Genomic DNA, 24960 nt, shown 5'->3' on the forward strand with positions numbered 1-24960 from the left:
CGTTTCCAATGATGCTGATCATAAATCTTTAATTCTCTACGCGCATAAGTCTTTATTATTTACCAATGATCATGTTTGGTTTAAGAAATCGAGTGGTTTGTTTGATGTTAGCATGGGTGCATTTGATGGAGCGGAAATGTGTGAGTTAGTTGGTATTTTTCTTCTCTTCCGGATTTAGCAATTTTATAAAAAATCTGATTTTGGATTATACAGAGACGATGGCCTAGCCGTGTTTAAAAACGCAAGTGGTCCAAAATGAAAAAAAATAAGAAGCATTTTACTCAAATATTTAAACAATACAACCTCTGTATTTCCATTCAATCTAATATGAAAGTTGTTAACTACCTTGATGTTACATTTGATCTTAATAACTGCACTTTTCAACCTTACCATAAACCTGATACTACGCTAAATTAAATCCATGCTAGTTCCAACCATCCACCAAGCATTTTAAAACAATTACCAACCTCAATTGAACATAGATTATCTTCCGATTCTTCAAACGAAAAAATTTCTAAAAGTCTGCTCATATTTATAAAGACGCATTAGAAAAGTCTGGATTTCCCACCAATCTCCAAAATCATTCAAATCTAAATCCTTCTAATACTAATAAACGAAAAAGAAATATATTATGGTTTAATCCTCTTTTCAGTAAAAATGTGGTAAAATAAATTGGACACCTTTTCTTAAACTTAATTGACTTACATTTTTCATTACATCATAAGCTCCACAAAATTTTCAACAGAAACACAATAAAAGTTAGTTACAGCTGCATGCTGTAACTAACTTTTATTGTGTTTCTGTTGAAAAATATTCGATCTATTATAATTCACACAACCAAAAATTTTGTTCAACAAACTCACCACTAATGATATAAATTGCAACTGCATTAAGAAAACTGCATGCCTGTTAAATAACGAATGTCTATCAAAAAATGTTGCATATAAAGCCACTTTATCATCACCTAATCCCAGTCTTACGGAAAAATCTTACATCGGTATCAGTGAAAGCCTGTTGCTCAATGTTCAATACTTGGGCCTTTGCTTTTTTTAATCTATGTTAACAATCTCTATCGGGCATCTAAAAGAATTTCAACTATAATGTTTGCTGATGATAGCAACTTTTTTATCTCCGGAAAAATTATAAACGAACTTTGCGTAGAAATGAATCAAGAATTAGAAATATTTTCTGGATGGTTTAGGGCAAATAAACTTTCTATTAACTCAAGTAAAACAAAGTTTTCTTTATTTCATTCTTCTTATAAAAAAAAAAAATGTCGAATTTTCTCTTGCAAAATTGTTTTTTTGAAAATAGAGAAATAAGTAGGGATAATGGTACTAAATTTTTAGGTGTTTTTATTGACGAAAATCTAAATTGGAATAAACATATCGCCTATTTAGGTAGTAAAATATCTAAAAGAACCGGAATAATATACCGATCACGCCATTTATTGAAACAATCGCTACTCAAGCAAATATACTATAGCTTTGTTCAAAGTTATTTAAATTACGGTAATACAGCATGGGGTAGTACCTATAAAAGCAAACTAGAACCTCTCTATCGTAAACAGAAGCGTGCAATACGAGTAATTAATTTTAAAAATAAAAAAGAACATATAAAGCCTCTTTTTGAACAGAGGTATTTACTAACATTGTTTTAACTAAATATATATAATGTTCTAAGTCTTATGTATAATTGTAAAATACAAAAAATTCCCTTAATTTTCTATAGTCTTTATAAACAAAAGCCAAAGTATAAATACCTGTTGCGCACAAATAATACCCTTTTAGAGCCTTCATGCAAAACTAAGCTTGAGCAATTTAAAATTACTTATCGTGCACCTCATATCTGGAATAAGTTTTTAACAAACTTTAGCGTATATAACAAATACTTTTACATTTTCTTGTACTTTTTCTTTTTAATATCTAAGTCTACTTATAAGAGAAGACATTGGTGAGATAAAATAACTACTTTATTACTGGTGATAAACTTTAAAATTAAAAAAACTAATAAGTGTGCAAGGAGACATCATGCCCCAGCAGTGGGGCAAGATGCTCCAAAGAGTGCATCTTGCCCCAAACCTTTTAAACAGTTGTTAAAAATAACTATCAGTTAAAATAAAAGCTATTAATAGTTCTTTATTAAAACTCTTTACATTTTATTAAAATAACTGAAATATAAACACTGCAATTATTCTATGCAATTGTCTTAAAGATAAATAACTTTTTTTAATTTATATCACTAACATAAATGTTCAAATAACATATACATGATTATGATTCACAGTAGTAGCATAAGTGTGAATCATCTGGGCCACATGAAAAGTAATACCAAGATGTACATTTACTACATTGTGTCCAATTATCAAATGGTGGCACATTGTACGGACAAGAGGATATGGTGCATAGAGTTGTAACAGTGATAAAAATTTCAGAGGCAGAAACAATATCTTTCTTCTTTTTCATTTGTTTTTTTATGCCATTAGGTCTTTCTGCTTTCTGCTTTTCAGGCTTTTTCACCTTTTTTGTCTTCAAATTTATTGATTTCATTTTTTGCTTGATCACCTTATTAAGTGCAGCTTTTTTTTTACGCAATTTGACTGCTTGTTGCTTTTTTTACATTGTTTTTACATTACAGATTTTCAATGGCTCAGCTTCATTAGTGAGCAAAGCTGCTTCAAAGGCTTCATTGTTAAAAATAAGGTCATTTATTGGGTACAAACCAGAGCATCTAAAACCATTGATTGCTTTGTCAATGTTTGCAGTAAAGTTGTAGGCAGTTGCAAAAATACCTGCCATGTCAAAAAATGAAAATCTACGCCCCTGATGTGATAACATCCAGTTGCTTGCTGCTGTATTGTAGCCAACTTTTAATGGTTTAAAAAATGTACGATCTAAATGTTGCATCTTGTGTGTACAACGAGGTGGAAGAGTTATGAGATAGATCCCATTGTCACGACAAAAGTTAATGGCCTCAAGTGTTTTGTGACTGTGATGACCATCAAGTACAATTGATTGCTCATTAGTTTTAGGTGCATAAGTCGCAGCAACAAAATGTGTTAACCATTCAATGAATAAAGATGAATCAGTCCATCCACTGGAGCTAACTCTAATAATTGAGCCTGAAGGTGCACCAACAGCCAGCCTATCAGTCATTCGCTTACGAGGAAATATAAAAAAGGGTGGGACATAAGTGCCACTTGCACTCATTGCACACACAATTGCCACAGTAGCACCTCTTTCTCCACTAGTTATTTTCAAAAATTGTCGTTTGCTTTTCGTTGCAATTATTTTTTCTGGCTTGAGGACATTTGTGATTCCAGTTTCATCCATATTCCAGAACTGTTCGGCTGAAAACTTATGTTCCTTAAATAATAACTTGTATACTGAAAAAAACTGATTTACTTATGGTTTATTGAAGCCAATGGCTCTGCTTATACTGGTGGCTTGTGGAGTTCGAATAGAAAGTTGTGGATTGCGAGACTCGAATCCACTCCTGCCATTTTTGACTCTTTATTAAAAGGATTATCGATTCCCATTTGCTCAGCAAAATCATATGCTAGGCGACGCACATCTATTGTTTTCAAGCCAAATAATGCTGTTTCCATATTCTGAACTTGTGTAACAATCTTTAAATCAAATTCTTTACTAAAAACAGGAAATTTCCCCCCCATAGACAAACCACCAGCTACTTTTACTTTTCCATCTCGATGACGCTGTAATGTTTTTTTTATTAATACTACATTCTGATGCAACATTATTTAGACTGCAGCCTATCTTTTTTACATCTAATGCTGACTTTATTCTATCATTTGTTGCACCTCTCTGTGTTTTTCGTACATAATTTCTCACCATTATTTGTAATATTTAAATATGTATCTAAATAAATAAAAAAACCTTAAAATTTTAATTATATAAACATACCAACACACACAGTATTATATAATTGTTCAATACATTATTATTTTATACATTACTTAACATCTATAAATTAACTCTTTTAGAGTTAAATAAGAACTTTCTAAAGTTACATGAACATACAAAATTATTGAAGAATATTAACAATAACACAATGTTGCAATTATTAATGATGTTGCATGCTAAACACAGTTCCTTTTAGTAGAAATTGTATTATGCGCATGTAACAATATATGAAGTTGTATTAATATAACTTCATTCACCTGAATGCAATGCATATTTGTAAAAGTTTTACAAATATGTATTGAATTGCAGCAGTAGCATGTGATACAGCTTCATTTTACTTAGCATATACATTATAACATTTATTTAATATATAAAATTATTTTAAAAAGCTATTTATAAATATGTATAATAGTTATCAACATATAAACCAACATATAAACATTGTCAATAACTAAATTAGTAAACGTTTTTATGTTCTAAACACACTTTAAAAATGGTAGAAATTCCGTCAAACCACGACGCAAGAAGCCCTTTGAGGGTATCTTACCCCACGTAACCGAGGACATCTTGCCTCATCTGTAGTGAGTGCAAGTTTAATACAAATAAAATTAATGTTATGGCTAAGTTATAAAATTTCTTTGACTATATATTATTGAGGGATAAATTCTCTATAAAACAACACATTTCTTACCTTAATCGCATAAGTATTGCCAATCCAATAAACATTCAAAATTAGAAGCAACTTACTAACAAAATACTCCAAAACGTAATAAACCGATTTAAACCTCACCTACCAGCAATATTAAAAACATTTTTTATTCCACGATTTTGTTTTAACTTTATGAATAGTATTATAGAGGGATAAAACATTACCGTCCTATTATACTCTCACATAAGCAAAAAGACTTCTTGCCCCACGGGTCATCTTGCCCCACCCTACCCTAATCAAAATATTATTAACCTTGAAAACTTAAATGGCTTTAAAAAAACTATTAAAAAGAGTATTTTAAAGTATAAAAATTTACTTACGATTATTTCTAAATTTGTTCACTGCTAGCTTCTTATATAAACTCTTATTTTTTAATATACTTTAATATATATTTCAAAAATTGCGTTAGCAATAAATGTGGTAATATTAGGAAAAAGTAACGATACATGTTTGTATAATCTTACACTTTAATACAATTATAATGTAACAATTTAACGTAAAATTTTTGAAAATATTTTTATTTTAATCTACGTATATATATATATATATATATATATATATATATATATATATATATATATATATATATATATATATATATATATATATATATATATATATATATATGTATATATATATACGACAATGTTAAGCGATTCTTGATGATAAGATCTTTTGGTCTTTTGCAAGTTTTCCGCGTTCTTTTTACAGTTCGTATTACAGAAGTTTGTTTATTATTTATGTTTGTGATTTTTTATATTTATCTAAATATTAATACGCTAATGAATAGTGCGCATAGTTACGCCTAATGTTAGTGATGTTAATGACAGTTCCATATTCTGTAAAATACACCATTTCTTAGTTTTTAAGTAGTTTCTAGACGTTTGAAAGTGCGGTTATATATTCCATGCGGTCTTTTGAGTAAGGTCAGCAAGCTAATTAAAGCTGATATATTATTATTTTCGAAAAGAATTGATGTTGTTCATTGTTTAAAATAGAAAATTTAAATAATCGTTTGTTTGTTGTTGGTTGTTTTTATTTTTCTAATTTTTATAGCCTGTTTTCATTTTTTAAAAGAAGTTAGAAATAAAATGTCTGGTAAAATAGTTTTTTTAGTACTATCTAAACATGAATACTGTAATTTATCTAATCTTCTAAACATGAATACTGTAATTTAGTAGTGTAAGTATCGTTTAACTTTCTTTTTTAATAAAGAACTTTCTAGGCTTTTTTAAAAGCGTTTCTTTACTCCACGCAGTCTTTCAAGCAAGGTCTTCCAGCCGATTAGAGCTGATAAATTTTTAGTTTCAAGTGGAAGAGATGTTGTTCATTGTTTAAAAACTAAAATTTGTTTTTTGTTCGTTGTTTTTATTTTTCTGTTTTTTTTTTAGAAAAAGTTAAAACTAAATGACTGGTAGAAAATTTTTTTTTAGTACAATGTTTCTTTTTTAGTAAAGTGTTTCAGTTTTGTCTTCAGTCTTTTTAAATCAATTTAAGCAAGTATTTTTCATTTTTTAGAGCAGTTAAAAGGAGCTGAAGGCCTTTTTAGTAAGTATTTAGTGCATAGTAGTTTATTTATAGTTTTTATTAGTAACATAGTTATATGAGTTTATTTATAGTTGAATATTAGTTTATATAGTATACAGTAGTTTATTTATAGGTTATATTAGTTCAAGTTTATTTATCGTTTAAATTAGTAAGTTTATTTATAGATTATAGATTAGGATTAATGAGAATACAAATTTATTTTAGACACGCTAGCTGACAGCGATTTAAGTAAGCTTTATTCTTTAAATTTTATTTGAGTACAAAAGTAGCATTAGCAATTTTATTGTATATAATTTTATCTCAATTTTTATTTTTAGACAGACAGGTAGAACTCAGTAAGGACTTATATTTTGTAGATTTGAAAACTTCTTTTGAATATTTTTTTGAAATATTGAATATGTTTTATATATTCAAATAAATTTTGTCATTTAGGTGTGGTAGCATCATCAGTTGGTGCAAATAGTAATGTCTTTTATTTTATTTTACAGTAAATAGTAATGTCTTTTAATTTATTTTAAGAAGAACCAATAAATATTGTTTATTTAAACTTCAGTTGCACCAGCCACAAGAGGTAACTTCATACATTTATTTTAATATACTTGAATTACATTTGTTACCTAACTTTTCAAGCAATAAATATTGTTTATTTCAACATTATCGTCAAGATTATATAAATAAACTTTTTTATTTGATAATTTATTTTAGTTGCTTCTGGATCAACTTTAGATAATGGTAACTTATTAATTCATATTTTATTATAGATAAATGTAGATAAAAAAGATGTAAGTTGGAAATTTTTGTAGATTTAAAAGCAGTAAGCTTTTTTCTAAAGGTTCTTCCTATTTTGGGATTAAATCCACTATCACTACATTTGCTCTATGTTTATATAATGTACTTGAATAATTTTTGTCATTTGAAAAAATATATCTATGTTAAATTACACCAGGTTATAGAAAATTTTTATAGTTTAATGATAAGGTTGTAGACTGTTAGAGCAGATTATAGATCTTTGATCTATTTAATCTATTTAATAACCTACTACCAAAGGAAAAATTTACTATCAGTTGTTTGTTTGTTTTTCTGTTTAGTTGACAACAATGAACAGAGAGGTAATATGTTTAAAAGGATTTTTATTTTTTTATAAAGAAACTAATTTGTTTTTTAAAATATTGTTGATGACTTTAAAGGTAAAACAGTAGGTTTTTATAATTTTATACAATAAGCCCAAGAACTTAGGTAAAACTTGAAATTATATTGTCAATAATAGAGAAGAAATTTAAAATTCTCAGTAAGACAGCTTCTGATTATTTTACATCAAGTTAGTTTAATTAAAATTTATTTTCTTTAGTTGATCAACAGAGAGCTAATAAAGGTATTAGTTATATTAGTTTAGTGAATTTATTTTTAAAAAGTTAAGTAGATATTTTAACGTCTATACATTTAAGTGGTTTTATTGTTTAGACACAGAATTGAAGACTGAAATAAGTTAGTGTTTTTCCTAATAGATATTGTTAATAGGAATCTGTTTATTTGTACTGTAACTGGAATTTTAAAACTTTAAGTACTTAAGCTTTATTTTCTTTTTTCTTTTAGGAGAGTTGGAAAAAAAACTAAGTATAAATTATGTGATTAGTATAGTTAAACAAAGCATTTATATCTGTACACTCAGTAGTCCAAGTCAGTTGTCACATTTTAGAAGTTGTCCAGGAAAGAGTAAATAGTAAAATAACTAGTCTTTATTGGCTTTTTTATTCTTGATGGTTAAATTTATTTTTTATTTAATTTGTCTTATTTAATTTGTCTTGAGGCACATGAAATATAATTTTGACAAAAATAAAACGTTAAATAAAAAAAGTGAAGAGTCATTTCTGATTTACAGAGGTTTTTCCTTTAAACATTGTGGGGACACCAGACCCTTTATATTGACCAAACTTTGTTTCACATTGTGGCAAGAAAACAGTCATTATACCTATGCAGATACTGAAAAACTAAAAAGGTCTCATACATAACTCATTTTCACAAAAAACTGGATAACCGACCTTTGTCTTCTGAGGTACAGATATTAAAATTTAAAGTTTATTTTAAATTTTTTTGGTTTAGTTTATAGTTAATTTAAGTTTAGTTTTTATTAGTTTTAGCTTCAGTTATTTTTTACTTACTTTAGACAACTTCATGAAAGAAATGAGGGAAATAGGTAAAAAAAAGTAAAGTTATATATTTAGTTATATGTAAATATAATTCTATCAATTATTCTGAGGTATACTTTGTCTTTAGTGTCTGGTAGAAACATAACTGGTAGGGCTGTGTTTTGAATTTTATATATTTTTACGGAGAAATATGTGCAATAGGTGAAAGAATTATTTAATATAAATGTGACATTTTTAAACTGTTTGCATTTTACTCATATTTTTATTAAAATTAAATTTCTCATAAGTTTAACTCTTTTTAAATTACTTTTTTTTAATTTATTTTTAGCATCCTCTTCATCCTTTGAAAATGGTGAGGTTATGCTTTATATTTTGATTAAAAAATATTGTAAATATTTTTAAATTTTATTATATCGTTCCATTTGTAATTTTAGAGTCATTAACATTTGAGGAATACCAAAGATGTTGCTCCCGCCACCCAGGGCCTCTCTCGGAGAGCTCCTTCAATAAGTGGCGAAGTAATGGCGGTATGGATGAGCAATCATTCAAATGGAGGGCTCATCCATACCGGGGTGTTGGGAGACACCGAAGAAAAAACAGCAACCAAAAGGCTGTAAATGTCTTCTATCAGTGAAGATATTTATAACTTTTTTGTTGCCGTTTTTTCTTCGGTGACTTATTTTTATTTTTTTTAATTTTGTAATATTTCTTTTTTAATTTGTAATTTCTTTTTATAATATATTGTTGTATATATTTTAGTTATTTAGGCTTATTTTAGTTCGGACCACTGTGTGGAATTAGAAACAATAATGATGCAAAATAAGTTAAAAAATTATCCAACTTTCACGGAGAAAACTGTCAACAGGGTGTACTCTTTAAGTATTACTTGAGGGACTGTAGCAGAATTACAGTAAACTCATGATAATAACGCTTTAAACTAGTGCTACTCTTTAAGCTGGTACTACTTTTTAAGCTAATGCTACATTTAAACTAATACTACTCTTTAAGCTAATACTACTATTTAACCTAAATTTCTAGCTTATTTATGATAAACTAATTACAACTTAAAAATCAAACAAATATCTCACTTGCAGTATAATGAATTTTATTTTTAAAACAATGAATAAATATTGCTTATTTAACCATAATCATCAGGATAAAATTGATAAGACAGATAAAACAGCTTTTTTATTTAATATTTTTTTATTTTGTTATAACTTCAGTTGCACAATCCACAACAGGTAACTTTGTACATTTATTTTAATATACTTGAATTACATTTGTTACTTAACTTTTCAAGCAATAAATATTGTTTATTTCAACATTATCGTCAAGATTATACGAAAAAACTTTTTATTTGATAATTTATTTTAGTTGCTTCTGGATCAACTTTAAATAATGGAAACTCATTAATTTTAATTTTATTATAGATATGTAGATAAAAAAATGTAGATAAAAAAAATGTATGTTGGAAATTTTTGTAGATTTAAAAGCAGTGAGCTTTTTTCTAAAGGTTCTTTCTATTTTTGGATTAAATCCACTATCACTACATTTGTTCTATGTTTATATAATGTACTTTAGTACACTTTGTCATTTTGGGATTTGTTACTTTTCTGTTTTTTATTTAATAAAAAAACAAGCAATAAATATCATTTTCGTTTAGCTTCATCGACCTCATTATCCGGTAAATGGATAATTTTCTTTTGGTAGTTTCACATAGGTAAAACACTTTCAAAACCTTATAATAGCGTTCTAATTTTTTTAGATAGCAAGAAAGTAATAAAAAAATTTGATTTTATTATCTAGATTTTCTTTTTCATTTGTTTTTTTAAATTAAATTAAAAATGAATTTCTATTTAAGATCTGAAGCAACAGCTTGGTTAGTGTGTCTATGTTCCTAAAGAACAGAGCAACAAATTGGTAAAAACGCTTATCTAATTTTTTCTTTCTTTTACACAGTATTTCACCATCAGTAGGTTCTTCAGGAAGAATTCTTCCTGATGAACCTACTGATGGTGAAGCACTGTGTAGAAGTAAGAAAACATTAGATAAGTGTTTATACTAATATATATATATATTGTTGGTTAAGTTTCTTTTTTAATTTTTATTTTGTTTATTTTTTTTTTAGTTCTCCTTCAAAGGCGAGTTAGTAAGTTAGGCATACTGTTCTTAATTTAGTTTGTAATTTAGTATAAACTATTAATATTTTAATAGTCTTTTTTAACTATTTTTTTAAGTTTTTCTTAGGTAAATGTACTTATGTTATGTACTTATATACATGTACTTATGTAAAAAAAATTCAAATGTTCATATATTTACAATATTTTTCCATCTAGATGAATTGTCAAATGGCAAAGGTAAAATTTCATTTAAAATGTCTTATGTAAGTGTTTTTATTTATCTTTTAGCAAGCAAGAAGAACATTTAAGCCAGTGCTTTTTTAGATAAAACACCAAACGGTAATTATAAGTTCTTAATTGCTATAATATTTGCTTGATTATAAGTAATATATTTTTTATTTATAATATTGCTCCATCATTTAAAATTAAAATTTTAAAATTCAGTTTAAAAAAATATATCAATTTTTTATATTTATTTTTAGAACTTACGTATGATTATTATAAAGTCTTTCGGAAAAAGAAGCCCGGACCTTTGACCCATCAGTCATTTCAGAGGTGGGTTCAGTATGGTGGGACTGACCACCCATCATTTAGATGGGAAGGTCAACACCCCTCAGACAGGGGTCAAAGGTCCGGCGGGATAATTGAAAACTTTCATGTCTACAATTAAAAAAATGTTATTTGTAGACATTTAAGTTTTTGTGTATATATGTATATATTTGTTTTTTGAAAATTTTGTTTTTTCTTATGTGTACAGTGTGTATGTGTGTATATACATATATAAATATATATATGTATATACACACATACATATGTCTGTATATACATATATATATATATATATATATATATATATATATATATATATATATATATATATATATATATATATATATATATATATATATATATATATATATATACATATATATATATATTAGGGTGGAGCGATTTTTAAAATTTTTAAAATTTGATTTGCCTGAGCAGCAAATCGATATCTTTTGGTGAAAAAAGAACCTCACTCTTTTTTTTTTTAGTTTAGATGAGTTCTTGAGTTTCTTCTTTGGATTCTAAATTTTTGATGGGTCCTAATATTGTTTAAATTTTTTTTTTCTAAACTATATCAACTTGATACTTAGAAGAATTTAATTCATTGCTACTTAAATTATGCAAACGTTGCTTGGTGCAGCACAAACGCAACAAAAGTAAAAAAACTGTTTAGTAAACAAAAACAGGCTATAAGGATAATTACAAACGTAGACCGTTTCTCTCACACTCAAACATTATTTAATAAACTTAATATTCTAAATGTATATAAACTAAACCTTTACCATATTCTTATCTTCATGTTTAAACTTGATAAAAAAATATCACCAATGTTATTTAATTCACTTTTTGAAAAAATAAACCACATATACCCTACCAGATTTTCAAAAAACAATTACATTCAATCCAAAACACATTATTTAGCAACCAAATTCTCAATTGCTAACCGAGGTCCTAAGCTGTGGAATACAATATTAAATAATGAGCTGAAATCTAATTATTCTTTAAACCAGTTTAAAACAAAACTTAAGCAATTACTGATGATACATGAAAATGAATTAAAGTTCTTCTAAAAAGCTTTTTAAACTAGCAAACAAAAACAAAAATTAACCTACTAATTACTCTTTAATATTATATTTAATATTCTAAACAATAGTCTGCTATTGTAAATGTATTTCTTATCTTATAAGTTTTGAATTTACAAACGATTTTTTTAAGTTTTATTATTTGAAATACTAATTACTAAAAATATTGTAAAATTTTATAATTTCAATTTTTATTAAAAAAAGTTATTGTAAATTCTTTTTGTAATATTAATACTTATATATCATCTTATTTTACTAATCAGTTCTTAAATATAAATACTCTTTGAATTACTAAATATTTTAAACGTTATATATTTTATTTTTTGCATTTTGTTAAAACATTTTATTTGATGAATATGCATTTTTTTAGGGGGGGCTTAATGATAAGATGAATTTTGTCTTCTTCAAGCCCCAGTCATGTAAATATTTGTTTTTATAAATTACGAGTGTAAATTATTTTCAATCGGCAAATACAATACAAAAAAAAAAAAAAAAAAAAAAAAAAAAAAAAAGAAGCAAAATTATATGCTGATTTTGAAAATAATATTTTCCTCAACAATACGGGGGTTTTAAGGTATATTTTTGCAAGTATTTTTTTCACTAAAAAATTTTTGTAATGAAATTATTATTTATGAAACTAGCATTTTTTTCTGCTTTTTTTGAGTCCTTTTTTTTTTGAAGGTTGATATGGTTTAGAAAAAAAAAAATTCAAAAATATTAGGACCTGTATGTATATACATTGCGGAAATTGGAATATTTTTATATATCATTTTGCTGGATCCAAAGTTTTTGCGAATAATTAATTTTTAGGGATCTCTATTTATGATTCACTTAGATATTTATTCACCCGAAAGTTATTATTAAAAACACAGAAGATTTAAAAAAGCAGCAAAAGTGCTCATATTACCCACACCACTTGGTAATATGGGTGCTTTAAATTAGATCAAAAAAATTACATTAATTAAATTAAAAAATACTAATCTGACAATGAGAACAAAATTTTTTTATCAAAAACATTATCTAATTTTTGGCATAAACTTAAATTTAAAAAAAAAGAGCCTAATATCTCTTACTTCTGTTTTTTAAATATATTTTGCTTTGCATTGATTATGGACAATCCCTTACTGTTTTATATTTAATGTCTGTTTTCTGGCTTTTTTTAATTATATGCATATAGAAAATATGTTTGTTAATATTTTTTTTAATGTGATCTTACAAACATCTTAAGCTATTTGCTAATGCTTTACGTAATTGTTGTGATCTTATTGTTGTAACGTTTTGTGTTGATAGACAGCTTGGCTTACCTTTCCATTGGTGTCTATCGTTAAAAATGATTGCAGGTAGTACCACTAACAGCTTTTAATTATTCAATAAAAGCTAAGATAACATTTGATATTACTACAGTACAATTTTTATACCTCATATTGTTTTTTTTTATCTTTAGTGTTATTAGTTATTTTCCTCTTTGAATGAGATTAGTTAAATGAGTTTGCTTTTGATTTAAAGATTTTGAAACTAAACACCATAGTCAAAATGCTCTGGGTTAATTAGTTTTTAAAAATCTGGTTTCTATTTTATTCTTTTTTAATTTTTACTAACTTACTTTTCTATAATTTCCTGCTAATATGGAATCACATAAATTTTTAAGTATGTTTAATCATAGTCCTTATCGGTAATAACTATTTTTAATTATTTTAATTGGTTTTCTTTACAATAGGCTCGGTCCTGTAGATGGCGGCTGATATAACTGGTTTTGAAAAGTGCCTTCAATGTTAATTAATTGTTTTCAATTGTCTTCGATTGTTTTTAAAGAAAAATTTGTTTTATAAAGGGTTTTTATTATATGTATGTATATATTTTTGTTACACCTTTTATTACATATCATGTAAATAAATTTGTTTTAAAAAAAAGGAAACACAAGCTTAAATATACTTTTTACAACTGTTTTATATGGTTTTAACATCTGTTTATAATCTTTTCAGTTCATGCTTGGTGAATAAAATAATCAACTCTTTTTACTCAGCGCTTTTAGACTAACTGCTCACCTTTATGTGAATACATTTATTGATTTTGCTCAAATTTGTATTCACTTAAAGCGTAACAATTACTTCAAAAATGTTGAGTAAAAGCAATCGCGTTCTTGAATAAAAGAAACCCTTTTCATACAGGTTGACAATTTAGATATTGATAAGTTATATTAACATACAAGTTGAGGCATAATTTTTGTGAATATTTATTTTTTAAGCTTGACTCATCACTCTTAGAACAATAAATAACAGTTTGAAAAGATTTAGAAACTACTCAGTTAAAAGTAAAATAAATATAAGCAGAACTAGAAAAACATTAATAAATTTATAATTCGTAAGAGAAAAAAAATAAAAATTAAATTGTTCCTAAATATTTATTTTCTGAAAACCCGTATTACGGGTTGCCTACTGCTAGTTTAAATTGTTTTGTCTGATTAAATTTCACATTATTCAAAGCGGACAACTTACTCCAATGTAGGACAATATACTACGGAGTAAAATACCCTGTCGGACAGTTTACTCCGATGAACAGTTTTCTCCGTGACAGAACCACTTTAATGAGCCGGAAAAAAAAAGAGCCGATAAGGAATCGCGTAAAGAAGTGCGCGGTTCGGTAAGTTGGTAATAGTTCTTCCATACATACATACATACATACATACATACATACATACATACATACATACATACATACATACATACATACATACATACATACATACATACATACATACATACATACATACATACATACATACATACATACATACATACATACATACATACATACATACATACATACATACACATACTATATTTGTATATTATGTATACATTCATACATATATGATCGCTGTTGAAATTTTAGCGGCAAAACGCTAAATTTTCAACAGCGGTCCGTTGGCGGCAAGCCAATGTTGGAGCGACAGCGTTTCGATATAGGACCTTCTGAAATTTGAGCTTTGATTTCGAGGCATGAACCTTCCTAATATTATTTTTGTACTTATTTTGATTTTATACATTTATATTTAGCGAAATTGTTTATTATTTTAATTACATGACTTCATCCAAAACAATGCATAGATGACACATTTGAAACTTTTTCGAATTTATTAAATAACAAAAATAGCTCAAACACTTATGGTAAATCAATTAGCCTACGCCTTGGCATTTTAACCTAATACTTGGTTATCAAATATGACTTTATTTTTATTTCACTCTATTCGGATACTACATATAGTAGAAAAGCAATAACGTTAAACTAAAATTGATTCATGTAGTAGTCTGCAGACTTTTAATGTAGCCCTGAAGGAAAACACTAATATATTAATCAAAATATAGAAATTAACCAGTTAAGAGATACTATAATAATCATAATAAACTAACCTTTTCAGTCTTTAAAGTCATTTTGAAGGGCTTATATCAAATAGCGAGTTGGTAGCAAGAATCTCCACGGCATGAGTGTATCTGCATTCATCAAAATGTAAATAAAAGCAATATAATGTTAACGTTATGTAAATAAAACCAATATAATGTTAACATTTACACTTATTATGCTGGTGAAATTTTTTTTTCTGTTTTTTTTTTATCGTGTTTGATGTTTTTAGCAATTCTTACTATGATAAAGAAATTGCAATTATATCTTTACAACAAGATCTACTTTCACATAAAACATTTATACTTTTATATTGTTATATTGCGATTAATGATTGCTAACTTAAAAAATATATATACAACTAATCATCTGTAAATTATGAAATATTTTGTTTTTTTGCATTATAACGGTTACCAATCATTTGATAATGCTACCACGGCAGTAACCAAAAGAGTTAGTACCCGTGTACTCGTTGACATCCCTAGTCTTAGATAATGTTAAATATTTATTATTATGTATGTACAGTGCAGAATAATAATCGGTTAATGTGCCAAATACTTTTCACTTCTACTTCAGGTCCAATCTGATTTTACAATGAAAGCATATTTCTAATAATTTGCATTCACTGTAAAAAGAGTAGTAGAAAAGTATAACAAAAAAGTAGTAGAAAAGTATAACAAAATAATGCATTTAAAAATTTGTATAAATCAGGGATCAGCAATCTTTTAAGACGGCAGAGTTACTAACTTCTTTATTTTATTAATATATTCGTATTTGTGCAGTTCCCCTTTTTTTCAATTGCCTACATCTTGAAATCGAATGAGTCAAACTCGGCTTGCGAGCAGCAGGTTACGAATCTCTGGTGTAAACATTTAAATAATATAATGAAGACTAAGTACTTATATAAATTTTTATTTATTTTTACGGCAGACTAACTAAAACTTTAAAAAAATAATAGCGTTACGAGTAAACAACCTGTGGGCTTATTTAGTTATGTATGTATTGGGCATTTTTTTGATTTAAAAAAAAAAATGCCCAATACATACATAACTAAAAATGGGATAAAATAATGGAATCTGTGAAAATTATAAATAACTGTTTTTTAAATAAAAACAATAGTTCTTTTAATTATGATTAATTCAGTGTTTCGAATGATTCCTACATATTTATGGACACCGACATGAAATAAATTGTGCGGCCGTGGCACAGTGGTTAGAACGCTTGCTTTATAAGCAGGAGATCCAGGTTCGAAACGAGCTCTGGACATATTTTCGCGTCACGGTAAGTAAGGAGGCGTGAACTTCCTGGTTAAATGCACTTCCGCGGTGCTCTGTGACAAGACCGTTAGAACTTCTTGGGGCACCTAAAATAAAAATAAAAAAAATGAAATAAAAAAAAATAATAGCTGCCAATGCTCGCGGTCAATAAAATTTCTACGATGTCTCTTTTAAAACATAACCTTACATGATGCTTTAAGCAATACAGTTTATAACACTGTCTCCTTGTTTCTTCATTCAGAAGTTTTATTCTTCCAAAACTATAAGCAAACCAGAATTTTTGATGTTCAATGTTAATTTTTTGAAAAATGGGTAAAGAATACCATAGCTTGGAAAAATTTTATGGTTTTATAAATATGTTTGATCCCATAAAGAAATTTTTTAACTTTTCAAACAGAGATACTATCAAAGTTAGAGTTATGTAGCTTAAGCTACCATAAATACCGCAGCTAAAGAAGTTCTGAAAATAAAGTTATAATGTGCACACAGTAGTTAATGATGACATCTTTAACGGTCCTTAATACTTCTAATTTATATACACAATAGTTATTGCTTATTTAATAGTAATAACTAATGACATAAAACTGTAAGGAGTTTTTAATTGAAACTAAATTACAAATCAAAAGTCAGACGTATTTTTTTTTATTTTTTATTGAAACCTTTGAAAATATTAGTCTGTCTGCTAACACTGAGTAATTTTTTAATTTTCTTTTATAATTTACTTTACTTTTACTACACAACACTTTTAATAAAATACAATATTTGTTAGTAGACTTTTTATGTGAGTGTTTTATTTTTATTTTAAAAACTTTATGCTTTTTTTATTTAAATGTGTTTTTTTTTTTCAGTTTTCTAAACTTCACGACTATGCGTCGTGAACTTTAGAAAACTAGAAATGATGATATTATAGGGTTTCTGGTACCAAATTTATCAAATCAAAGAAACTTTTTACTTTGATTTTTTTAAAATTTGTTATTGAAAAGTAAATTTTATTCAATTTAGATGTAAATTATATCTAAAATATAATTTTTGAAATATTTGTTTTAATTAGTGGTCTACCATCTTAAACTAAGTATTGTTGACCTATGTAGTTTTTATACTGAAAAAAGTATAAAAAACTTTTATACTTTTTTCAGTATAAAAACTACATAGTTTTGTTGTAATACAAAATTGTTTTAGTTCATAATATATAAAATTTTTTTGCATATTAGAAAAATGACCATGCAAAATTTCCGATCCCCCAAAATGAGGATTTATAAATTTTGCATGGTCATAACTTTTGTAATTTACAATATTTTTAAATCAAATTTAAAACCTGTCGATGAATTTAAATTTAGTATAAGATAAGATAAGTGAAGTTGAAAATTTTACTACTTAACTCACGTTTGGGCAGGGGTAAGTCCAAACTTATGAGCGCTTTTGTTTCCAGGCCTCTATGATTGCAATTTTTTGCAAAGCCTCCTCATTTTGTATAGGCAAGATCATGCTTGAGTTTGGAGTTAGAACAATACGCAAATGTTTCATATCTGAAACTTTAAAAAATGCTGTTTGCATCTTTGCCTAATACTATTTGTATAAAATATAACTAAAAAATAAACTTAAGCAAAAATTAAAAGTATTTTTGCTTGAACAATTAATCTCTTTTCTCATTTCATTTTAAATAAAAAAGTTATAATATAACACTGATAAAAAGTTTATTATAATGCTTTCAAGTTACGAATTTTATTTTGTAAAGTCTTCTTACATTTTGTTTCACTGCCCGCAAACAATTTCGGAAAAAAGAAATTAGGTACCAAAAGTGGGCCCACAAATATGGTGTCTGCGCCATGACATTTTTTTAATGAAACTTGGCAAATGCATAAATATTGAGTATACTTAAGTTTCAGAAAAAGATCATTTTCAGCCCACACTGTCACAAAATTCGCCGAAGATTGAATGGAAAACTTGCGGCAAAGTTACAGCACTCTCTGCATAAAAATTAACGGTTTCTGTAGTTTCTAGTTTCCGCTAATGTCAACGGAAAAAGACTGTTAAAAAAGATGCACAACTTTCTCCGTAAAATTCACGGTTTCCTTAATTCATTTTTTTCTTACAAATTTACGCAGAAAGTCAGGCAGCAAAGAGATAGCACTTTCTCCGTAAAACTTACGGTTTCTGTATTTCATTTTTTTCCGTTCAAATTAACAAAAAAGTTACGTTAATTCAGCAAATTGACACTTACTTATTTTATCTTACAGAGTTTACGCGAAAATCAAAAATAAATATATAGAATTTATATGTTGTTTTAAAAACGTAAATCGGCTATTGAAAAACTACTTGTGAAATGATTAAAAGTTATAATATAACCCACATCAAACACAACATAAAAAAACTCAGTAGTTTGAGTACTTAAGCCACACACAATACTTTTAAATAAAATCTATTTTAATCATATAGACCATATGCAAAACGCAGTTAGTCAGAAAATTTTTATGAGTTAATTCTGTTTCCACAACCAATAAATTAAAATTTATTTTTAATTTAAATATTAGACCACATAAAAGTTTTTTTTCTGATAATAGAAAAAAATATATATCAATTTCTGTAGATGCACAAACTTTGAGTAGCACAGTTTTTACTCATTTTCTTAAATTTAATTAACTTGGACTAAGCACATTATCCAGATGAACTCCTCATATGTTGATTAAATAATTATTTTAGTAATAATAGTTATAACAAATGCAAACAAATTATAATATATTATAATAGTTATTACATATTTATGATAACAAATAATATTTTATTAACTTTAATTTTACTATATTATAATATTTATTATAAATATTATATTATAATAGTTATAATAAATATAAACAAAACGTCTTTTGATCTATTGATGCTCTGTCCATTCAAACAGCGCTAATTCGTTTAAAAAAATTATTGTCAAACGAATTAGCGCTGGGTTAGGTCCGATATACTGTTTTTTACCGGTTTTAGTTTTTCAATTTTATTTTATTTTTCAGGATTCATTTTTGCAATTCATCTTCATAATAATCAGATCAGATTAATAAATCGTTATTTACAGTAAAAAAAAAAAGTTATGTTAAAGATATCAATAATTTATATGTAGAGCAAGCATGTAAAGCATACACTTGCAGATAACCAGGATGCAGTGATTTAAAAGAAAATATAGAGTAGAAGTAGACAAAGTTAGAATACATTGCAGGTAATATGAAAAAGATATCGATTTTTATAGACTTTTTATAAACAAGTAAGAAAAAAAATCATTACAAATGACCCTGATTATCGTACTTCCGTATTTTTTGCAAAAGAGAAGCATTTTTGTAGAGTAAATCCATGATTTCAGCTTATTTAAGAAACATAGTAAACATCTATCTGATTGTCGAACATAGGACTGGACGATTCAGATGTAGTTACATTTAAAATTCAAGGATGGATTAATAACGGAACCAATGCATGAACCTGAAAAAACTTTCAATATTAGAATTTCATTTTAAAAGTTCAAACAATGAAAATTAATCAATTTCATACAAATTATTGGAATAAGTAAATTATCAAACAATAATTTAACAATTATCATAAAAATTTGTATTCTACAGGTATCTTTGTCCAACCACAATTTTTAATCATTTAAATATAGATCAGATAACGAGAATAATAAGTGTCTTTTACAAAGATTGCACTACAAAAAAGTAAATACAAGAATACATCTAATATAATATTATAGTTGTCTTAGTGATAAGACAACTATAGTCTTATTTTTACTCCTGTTGTGTAAATTTTTATTTATTTACTTAATTATTGTAATTATTTTCAAACAGTGAAATATTTATATATATAGATATTTTAATTAATATACACTTTTTTTCCATGCATTTATCCTCCACATGATTTATGCTACTCCGGCAAAGTGCCATATAGAGGCTGCATACCGAGGCCCACGAAGATGAATTTAGCTCACTAAAGAGTATCATAACCCCCTTCGAAGACCAAGAGTAAGTGAGTTTTAGAAGAATAAAGGATATTACAGAGAAAGTTAAAAGAAGTAGAGTTAGAAAGTTGGCATAGAGACAACAGACAACATATTTCATTATGTGTTAGAATGTGCAACTGATGTTTAATATCAATTTCACTTGAGAGGAACCCTAGTTATGATTGAAGTTTTACGTAATTTACTTACATATATATATATATATATATATATATATATATATATATATATTATATATATATATATATATATATATATATATATATATATATATATATATATATATATATATATATATGTGTATATATTTTTATATATATATATTTATATATATATATATATATATATATATATATATATATATATATGTGTATATATTTTTATATATATATATTTATATATATATATATATATATATATATATATATATATATATACATATATATATATATATATATATATATATATATACATATATATATACATATATATATATACATATATATATATATATATATATATATATATACATATATATATATATATATATATATATAATATACATATATATATACATATATATATATACATATATATATATATATATATATATATATATATATATATATATATATATATATTTATATACATATATATATATATATATTTAAAGTTTAAGTTGTTTAGTTTTTCTTTTATATAATATACAAATGTAACATTAAAAAAATTAACTTTAAAAAAATAACTTTAAAAATATTAAATACATAAGAAAAGGTTTTTGATACCATACTAGGATTAATATTAGATAGACATTACTAATATAGGAAACTAGTTTTCAGAGGAATTTACATCTTTAACAAATATCTATAGCTATTCATAGCTATAGATATTTGTTTTTATTCATAGCTATTCAATATCTATAATTAGTAGCATCTTCAAACTAAAATAAAGAGAATAATCTCAATAATTTGAATTAGTTATTTGCACTTCTTTAAAAACACATAACACTTTAGTTCCAGTAAAGCCAATACAAAAATATTAAAATCTCTGACTTGAAATTATATACGGGTATAATTTCTCTTCACAAAAAAAAAAAAAATGGCGCACTGAAAACTAGAGTCTTTTCTAAAGGATACTAAAATATACGGTTTAAGTTCGTAATTTAATGTCACGGAACCTCTTATCATGAACACGGACAAAATCATACAAAAGATGTGATTATTTCAAAAGTCTTAGAAGTACAGGTAAAAGACCATAATTTCTTGAAATTCGATTTTTTCCGTAACATAACAACAGAAAAAGGCTGATAAATACTACAGAGTTCTTTTACAGTGCATAGTGTTTTAAATATCAAAAATTTCACTCTTAAAGTTTGTCTTGTATTCAAAAGATAAACAATAATAAAGTATAATCATTCTAGCTTTTTAAAAATATCTGTATAATTATAAAATACTAAAAAACAAGGCAGCACAACACGTTATTACCACAACTTTCAAAATAAAAGCGCGGCACAGAAATTTAGCCTTTATCGTTTCTCTAAAACGCTATTTTCAGCATACATAAACAAATATGTATACAATACTTAATTAAATGTATACAATACTTAATTAAAAAAATAATAGGAAAAAAATTTATGCGAGAAACATTCTGCCAAAAAAAATAACAATTGATAAAAACACAATTTATGATAAATCAATCATTACTGAAAAACAAAACAGCTTCTTTACTAATACTGGTCCGAATTTGGCATTAAAAATTCCTATCAATTCAACACCATTTGAATCTTATTTAAAAAGTTACGATAAAGTCATGGATGAACCTAACTTAAAACTAATTGAATTGCAAACCGCCTTTTTTTGCCCTAAAACTAATAAAAGTGCTGGATTTGATAAAATTAACGTTAATGTTGTAAAATTAGTATATAATATAATAGAACCCTCGTTATTTCACATATTTAATCTTTAACTTAAAACAGGTATCGTCCCTGAAAACCTAAAAATTGCACGAATCTCGCCGATATTTAAGTCCGGAGATGACTCAAACGTTTCTAATTATAGCCCAATATCTATTTTATCTTTTTTTTCAAAATTACTTGAGAGAATAATGTACAATAGACTTTTTAATCACTTATCAGAAAACGACATGCTGTATTCAAAACAATTTGGTTTCAAAAAAAAAAAAATTCAACGGAGCATGCAGTGATTGAACTAGTAAATCAATTATCAAGTGCATTCAGTAGTAACTACTTTACCTTAGGAGTTTTCATTGATCTGTCAAAAGCTTTCGATACCGTTAATCATAATATACTAATAAAAAAACTTGAACACTATGGTGTAAAAAATAACAATTTACTTTGGTTCAAAAGTTATTTGGCCGATAGAAAACAATTTATAGTTTATGAACAAAAACAAACATTTCCGACTGCCGTAACTTGTGGGGTTCCCCAGGGCTCTATTTTAGGACCACTGTTGTTCCTAGTGTATATTAATGATTTAAATTTAGCAACAGACCCTTTAAATTGTATTCTTTTTGCAGATGACTCCAATCTTTTTTACTCCCACAGTGATATTAATACATTATTTGAAACAACAAACGAACAATTATTGAAAGTTAATGAGTGGTTCAAAAGTAATAAACTTTCTCTAAATGTGGATAAAACAAAATTTACTTTGTTCCACAAAGTTAATAAATCAAAAATTATTCCCATCAAATTGCCTAATCTAATAATAAATAACACTAACATAAAAAGAGAAAACTCAGTAAACTTTCTAGGCGTAATCTTAGACGAACATTTACGTTGGAGTTTACATATAAAAAGTATTGAAAATAAAATATCAAAAAATTTAGCAATGATATATAGGGCTAAACCATTTTTAAGCAGTAGTTCTTTGAAAAGTTTATATTTCTCTTTTATTCACTGTTATTTAACTTACTGCAATATTGCATGGGCAAGTACAAACCATACAAAATTAAAAAAATTGTACTGTAAACAAAAACACGCGTGCAGAATAATTTTCGGAGCTAATAGAACACTACCTTGTGAGCCTCTTCTGCGTATACTTGGAGCATTAAGTATATATATAATCAACTTACACCAAGTTTTAATGTTCATGTATAAAAAAAATTTAGGATTATCTCCTAAAATATTTCAATCCTATTTTGACAAAATAGTTCATAAATATCCAACAAAATTTTCAAGTAACAAATTTTGTTGTCCCAAAATGTAATTCAAAACTAACTTCATATTTAGTTTTTTATCGTGGACCCTACTTGTAGAAAATGTTTCCCAAAATTGTAAATACACATAAAACTAGTATAGAGCAGTTTAAAAATGAATCAAAACAAGCATTCTTACTTATGGATTTTAATATATCCGATTTTAAATGTTTTTTTTAATTAAAACTCAAATACATAAAATAATTAATACAAAATTAGGTCACTGAGTGTATCAACATTTTTTTTTTTTTTTTTTTTTTTTTTATTATCTTAATTATGGTATTACCTCTATGACGTTTGCTAATTTATTTACGTTATTTCTATGAAGTTAACTAATTTAGTTTTGTTATTTCTATGGTGTATATTAATTTATTAACTTTTTATTTTTAAATCTTACTTTAAATTTTTAATTCTTAAATAAATGATAATATCTTATTTATTTTTTCTTATTCTGAAAAAATGATCTTACTCTTTCCTTAAAGTTTTATTCTTTATTTTTTTCTTTAAATGATAAGGAATTGTTATCTATTTTACTTTTTTACTTTTTTTTTTTTTTTTTTTTTATAAAAAGTTTGTTAACTATAGATATTTAAATATTAAGGTTTTTGTAAATACGTTAGAATAGGGCTCGGTGATAAGGCTAAATTAGTCTTCTTCTTGCCCTGCCAATATTTATTTTTATTTATGTGCTTCGAAACTTTATGTATTATTTAACGGCAAAAAAAAAAAAAAAAATACATTATATCATTTATGGGAAAATTAATTTTCTCTAATTAAGTGAATTAAAAAATAATGGTTTTAGTTTGTATTTTAAAAACTTTTTTTAATTTTATAGAAACTAGTGGTGTTATGCTAGTATAATACCGCAAATCATTATTATAATAGTATAAGGTATACTTTCCAGATAACACATACGCATCAAGCTGACATTGGCGCGATATCTAAAATAAATATTTTAAAGTTAAACAAAGATTAGTAGCTTTTACATATTTTCACTAG

General features: G+C 26.0%; 1 protein-coding gene across 1 annotated transcript; it reads right to left on the reverse strand.

The window, feature by feature from the left end:
• Positions 1-2615: 2615 nt before the first annotated feature.
• On the reverse strand, positions 2616-3332 carry LOC136090906 (uncharacterized). Its single transcript, XM_065817882.1, has one exon. The coding sequence runs from the start codon at positions 3330-3332 to the stop codon at positions 2616-2618; it is 717 nt and encodes a 238-aa protein (XP_065673954.1).
• Positions 3333-24960: the final 21628 nt, after the last annotated feature.

The sequence above is a fragment of the Hydra vulgaris genome, chromosome 14 (assembly GCF_038396675.1).
Source record: "Hydra vulgaris chromosome 14, alternate assembly HydraT2T_AEP".
Taxonomy (NCBI): domain Eukaryota; kingdom Metazoa; phylum Cnidaria; class Hydrozoa; order Anthoathecata; family Hydridae; genus Hydra; species Hydra vulgaris.